The 6,381-nt window shown below is 43.4% G+C and overlaps 1 protein-coding gene across 1 annotated transcript in view; it reads left to right on the top strand.

Annotated features, from left to right (window-relative positions):
* Window positions 1-1,056: 1,056 nt before the first annotated feature.
* The window catches only part of LOC124288880, a 30,713-nt gene continuing 25,388 nt past the window's right edge, over window positions 1,057-6,381 (top strand). Inside the window, exon 1 of the mRNA XM_046725457.1 lies at window positions 1,057-1,471. Coding sequence (XP_046581413.1) covers window positions 1,399-1,471 — 73 coding nt within the window. The 5' untranslated portion in view covers window positions 1,057-1,398. The remainder of the gene's footprint in view (window positions 1,472-6,381) is intronic.

Raw genomic sequence — 6,381 nt, 5'->3', positions numbered from 1 at the left:
CTGTAAATAATCGAGTCTGGACCAGACAATCCAGTGATCAACAGCATTAGCATAAATCTGCGCAATTGGGAACCGGTGCCATGTGTCAACCAAGCCAGCGAGCCTGACCACCCGATGCCGTTAGTCGCCTCTTACGACAAGCATGGGTTACTGAAGGTTCATTCTAACCCGGACCTTCACGGGTTTAGATGAGTAAGAAGACGAACTGAACAATAAGAAAACTTAGTAGTGTGCACAAGGCTAGGGGTATATTACGAAGACCCACAGGACATTGATTTGATCCAGCGTTTAATATAAAGACCAGTCAAATTATAACACAATTATGAAGAATATAAGATGACCCAAAGTGGACTTCAAAGGCACAGAGAATTAAGAAAGAAAAGTAAATACGAACAACGCAGAAGGATCCAAAGGTCACTAAAGAAACGCAACAAACGCTGTTCCCCCGTGACGATGGTGGAGCCACCAGGCACGTTATGGTCAGTGCCGGTTGTCGGGGTGTTAGATCGAGTCATTGTTTCCTTAATTGTACCGGTAACGTCTTTACAAGCGGTTTCTTGATACCAAAGGTCCAATTGGTAACACCATGATGACGGGCACCTGTTTACCCTCACATAGCCTTATATGTTTGTCGTCAGCGAACAAGGATCTCATATGGTGACCAAGGCCCAGCTTGTTCCATGAGGACCTGTAGGTCTTAGCAGGGATAGAATTGATTTTCTTGGGTTCAGTGATACCACAATTGACCTACCATGTGCCAGTGGGTTTACGCGCTTGTTAATCTTGGGTCGCTTGCATACTAACTATCTGCAGTGACACGGGTTAAACTGAAAAAAAACATACAACCAAACTAAACATTGGAACCATGTATGTTTGAATATATTAAAACTGGTGAATTTCATCAACAAACGTTCTAATCAGTGCAAAGAGATCAACCCTGTGCCGAATGACAATTAAATATTGGTCCGCCGTGTCCGTGCCCCAGATGACCGCTGCCTGATATATCTCTTCTCGTGCCAATGCCATTAGGCTGTTTCACCAGTCTCCAGTAGTTGTTGGGTCTCTCTGCTTATTACGTTCTGCAGAACCGCTAACGCTCGATATCAGCCGAGTCTCTCATGTTGCTAGTAGCGGGCCGCCATTGGAGGTAGTTGGACTCTTGTGGTAGAGGAGAGCGTGAGCGTGCGAGGAGCGAGCGGAACGCGCAGTGTCAGCGCCGGAGGACATACTCGCATGTTGTGGCAGCGTGCGAGACAGACGGTGGTTGTTTCCAGAGTGCATCTGCAATTCTCTGCGTGGATCGCGCTATGATGTGTTTGCAATCAAGCGTTCCAGCTGCCGAGATCACTAATTAGATGCCCGGATGTGTACTACTTTGACATTTCTGTAGGAGCGAAAATGGAGTCAGCGAAGAAATGGCTTACCTCGACGTGTGTGCTAGTTCTAGCGGTATGCCTGTTTATTCAGAAAGGTAAGAATCAGTACTTAATCACAACCGTCAGTTTGATATATATGGCCAATTTATATTCATACGCATGTCGCCTTATTCCAAGGGCGTTCATGTGGCGATATTAATGGCTTTTAAACGCCCCAAAAGACAATGTTTTTAACGTTACGCTTTTTTAAACTCGGCATTTCCACCCTGTCAACTGGCTTAGCATGTCTCTCGTCCAAATCCAGCTCTTCTTGTCTGGTGTCTACACTCCGATCAAACCAAGGTGTTTCATGAAGGATATTGACCGGTTACCATTGGACTGAGTTCAATCGGCAGACGATATTAATGCTGTTCTCCCTGTCGTGGAGGTCAGATTTAATTTGGTTTTAGTGGTTGGGGACCCCAGCAGTATTCTCCCAGGGATCGGGACGAAGGTCAAGGAAGGTCTGTCGAACCAAGTGGGTCCCAGAAAAAAACTCCGAGATGACCATGACAGCGTCCGCGCCACGTGAGGTTGGGTGTCGGAAGGGCTGGGTCGGTCGTGTCCCTTTGACTCAAGTCCTGTAGGTTATTGGAAGGGGAATGCGATCTTAGGCTACAGAGACTGCAAATAGGTTCACTTTAATTAACTGATAGCAACGCATCACGTTACAGGGGTTCTAGTACCTGTGCCGCTTACGTAATTCGAGGAATTTTCGGGAGGAGACAAGCGCGTATCCTGGATTCATCGTTAATTGGGTTTAAACTGATGAAGAACATAGAACTACATGTGTGATGTTACAACAACAGATGAAACACCACGAGATTCCCTACTACTGTGGTCAGCGAGACTTTAAGAAAATCAATTCTTATTTCCTTTAACAGTGTCAAGCGGCTGCGGTGTGCATCACTAGGTTATTGACTTGGCCACAGTCGGAATTTATGTCTGGGCTGATGGTGGTAAGCGTCGGCGTATTGTCATTAAAACATGTTACAACCATTATATCCAGATCAGGTAGAATATTTGTGGCGAGATATTTAAAACGGTATTAACGTTGGATCTGTTTGCAATCTGATGTAATGGTGAGTGTAGCACCACATCCATTGACCCACCACGCCATTTCTTCTTAATTATATATGCGACGACTTGAATTACACAGAAATGCAAGCTTAATCTTGGAATATACTGTTTATATATATTCATGACAATGTTTTTACTATTAAGTAGCATTGACATTAAAACGTCCTAACGTTGACTTTGATCTCACACATTGACGTTGGGATGTATCTATGACAATGAGTGAGTGAGTTTAGTTTTACGCCGCACTCAGCAATAATCCACTATGGCAATGACGTTGACGTTGATGTAAAATGTATCTCAGACATTGACATCGCTATCTATCTATCTATCTATCTATCTATATATATATATATGTGTGTGTGTGTGTGTGTGTGTGTGTGTGTGTGTGTGTGTGTGTGTGAATATGATATATATAGAATATGACTATTCACTGTATATGTAAATACATGATTGTATTCAGCTGGTGAAAACAATAGGAATTGTATTCCTATATTGCAGCAATGAAACTGCTGTGATATAAGGCTGTAACCGACATGCTGGAAGTGGGTGTGGTATGAGTAACGCCTTGTTTTATCTATGCGGGGAGTCCTGTAGTTCATCTGGTCGCAATCAGCAGAGGCCTGAAGAAACGTGATATGATGCAGGATGGTGTCAATGAGCTCGGTGTATATACAGGTCGCCACATCGAGCAACTGATTCACCCGCAGGGCTCCTCATCCAAACACAGGTCCCTTCGTCAAGCACCTTGCTCACCCCCGGGATTCCTCGGTGCGCCTAACTGGTGTAACCATCCACTTGGTGCCATGTAGTTTTGGGAGGGTCATACTCACATCAGATAGTGAGTCATCAAGCCGAAGTCCCCCGTGACCTCATTCCTCCAGTTGGTTGAATCACTGGACGCATGTTCCATGATAATATATTATTGATATGTGGAAGAATTATCTGAGATTGTTCTAGGCCTCCATGCCATATGTCTGAATATCACACAACTTGGTAGTTTGGAATAATATGTTGTTTCATTAAGTAATCCACGCTTGCTTTCATTGCCACTACCATCTCTCACACGTACAAACATGACACCTTTAACATTCTAAAGACTTATGTAATGGTTCGATGTCACATTAGCCCTCCATTATCGTGTTGCCGAGTCTTGTAGACCTATAATCAACAAGTTCTATATTAGCACACCGCGTCTAATACTGATTCTTGTGTTCATTATAATATACATACCACAAACCCAAACAAATGTCACATCGATTTGTTACATGGGATTTTCAAACAGAAGCATCATATTTGAAACATTCCGAAAAACGTTACCAAAGCGATGTTTAATCGCGTTTAATTACCAGTACATGGGGGAAATATGCTCCACACCCAATGCTAAGTAGAGCGTAGAAAAGTACACTTCCGGGGAGTAATTTCACGATGAAGAAGGAGATGAAGAGTTTTACGACGAGCACGATGTCCATATAACACCCATATGGCAGATGGCCTTGTGATACAGACACCGTTGTGTGATGCTGCAGTCGAATGACATTGCAGTCGCATTAGTTGGCGATGGTATCTGAAGACATTGCCTCTTTTTAGAAGCTGTAAACAAACCGTAGCTTATTGTACTGGGTTAGGTATTTCCACGTCGGCGCGGTGTCTGGTCGCCATCGCTCACACTGTGGCAGTACTTCGGAGCGTCATTCCACGACGCCTGGTCTTACATAAGTCACATAAACCGCATGGCTTTGAGGGAATAGAATGCGTTTGCAGTAACCATAGCGAATATGTGCCTCTCTACATAGGCATTTGGCAATGCTTCGATTCTCTTCGAGAGATTGATGAGTACATAGCTAGCCCCGAATACCCGGAATGCCTGTAGGGGCGGTGTATGTGTTGGTACGGACTTTCAAAATGGAATTGTCAGATTAATAAATCCTTTGCACCGAGTACCAATACTTTGTATATATCAAGATGTTTCTAATTGACGGCCGACTTTGCCGTGATACTGTATGATTCATCTCTTTATTGTACCTCTAAATCTCGAAACGCCGCCCATTTCAATGTTTCTCAATCGTCCCCGTTATAACGAGGTAAAGTGCATTTTATATGTGAAGCACATCTATCAAAGCGTTATAACAGAGTGGGTTGTTACTACAGCTCTGGTATCTGGTGAGTGAGTGAGGAATGTAGCAATCAGCAATATTAATGCTATGTCACAGCTCTGTAAGCAACCGAATCAAGACCAGACGAGAAAGTGGGTGATAGCTTCAGCCAGACTACTCAATCTACCTAAACATTCAGTCGGACATACACGCCATTTACGAAGATAGCATAGAATAGATGGGTGTTCCCATAATCCCTCGGGTCGTACTCTAGCAGGTTACCTCCCAATATACACAGGGCAGTCGGGAATTGCCACACAGCAATAGAATCCCAATGAAGAGTTTGTTAAAATGACAAGATAAGGCTAATAGTGTTGCTATCCATCCGATGTTGGTAAGAGGTCGCCATGGCGTGGATGTCAGCCATGTATGTCAGTGGGTTGAACTTTGGGTGGAGTTTTAAACGGGATCATTTCGTTGGTATTAACTTGAAAGCCATTGTTATATTGATTGGCATGTTGTTGACTGGGGCAATGGTAACCGAATTTCATCAAACATTAGACATAATGTAGTGTAATTGTGTACAGGATCTGACCGTTTTTCGCGGAAGTGACTTAATCATAGATGATTTGAAAACCAGACATAGACCGAATGCTACCACTCTGTGATCTCTGACAGATTGGTTATAATGGTTGTTGACATTTTACACCAACGTTTTGATGAGTTCATGTTAAGAAATAGACGAGAGAAAACAGCTGATGTCAAAATATTCAAACAATGTAATTCAGTTATCCTAAAATGGTCATATATTTCAGCTTTGAAACTTCATTTTCATTGTTTATGATCCCTTGTAACAGGAATAACTCATATAACTCCGTATAGCTGACGAATCAGCAGGATGTAGATTACAAACAGACATAGGGTGGTTAGATGTGGTTATCTACGAGGGAGGAAGCGAGCGACCCTGACGTCTGTGTGAGCTGAGGCAGATATGGTTCTATGGGCACTGAGAGAGCGCGAACCACATCTCCCTCGACCGGAACACACGTGTTATACCTAGATCCACAGACCCACGGGTACCATAGAGGTGGGATACAGGAATGAACACCTGCTGTATATGTAGACCAAACGCATATTGCAAACTAATCATACTTTAACTTGCAACCATTTGGATTTGAAGTGCCCGGCAGAGAATTCTTAACTTCGGCCATATTTAACTCTTCTGTTTGGTCGATCCCCCCTATTTTTAGCATCAGCTGATTTTACAGTAACCACGGAAGTCAATTTTCCTTTCTATCGATCTGATCCCGCTATGGGGGACTCTCTGCATGGGGCTCAATATATATTGAACTTCTTAGCATAAGTAAATATTGCCCTGTCGCCCTCGCTTTCAACACAACTGTTTATTTGAAGTCTTATTCGATAATTTGAGCAGTTTATGAAAATATTCTTGCTATTTATTTCTACCTGACCTGTAGTAGATCCAAGGTTTATGACTACGCGCTCCATGGCCGCCCGCGGCTAGTTGTTGAGGGACTGGCACCACACGCTCTCCTGCACTTGATGGACCATCGGTGCTCCATGGATGGAAGAAGTGGATGTTGACATGGCTCGTTGAAGAGGACAAAAGAAAGTTCAACATGGATTATATACCGTACTTAACCATGTCTGTCATAGCGGGATCGGATTTAAGACCAGATGGCGTGTTTACTATCAAGAGCAAATGTTTTGCAAAATGCCAATAATACGATAGAAACTGTTCACACCATGAGGCAATTCCAATCTATCCGTTT

The sequence above is a fragment of the Haliotis rubra genome, unplaced genomic scaffold (genome assembly GCF_003918875.1).
Source record: "Haliotis rubra isolate DU_JTF1 unplaced genomic scaffold, ASM391887v1 Scf428, whole genome shotgun sequence".
Taxonomy (NCBI): domain Eukaryota; kingdom Metazoa; phylum Mollusca; class Gastropoda; order Lepetellida; family Haliotidae; genus Haliotis; species Haliotis rubra.
This window is presented reverse-complemented; position numbering and strand designations above follow the sequence as displayed.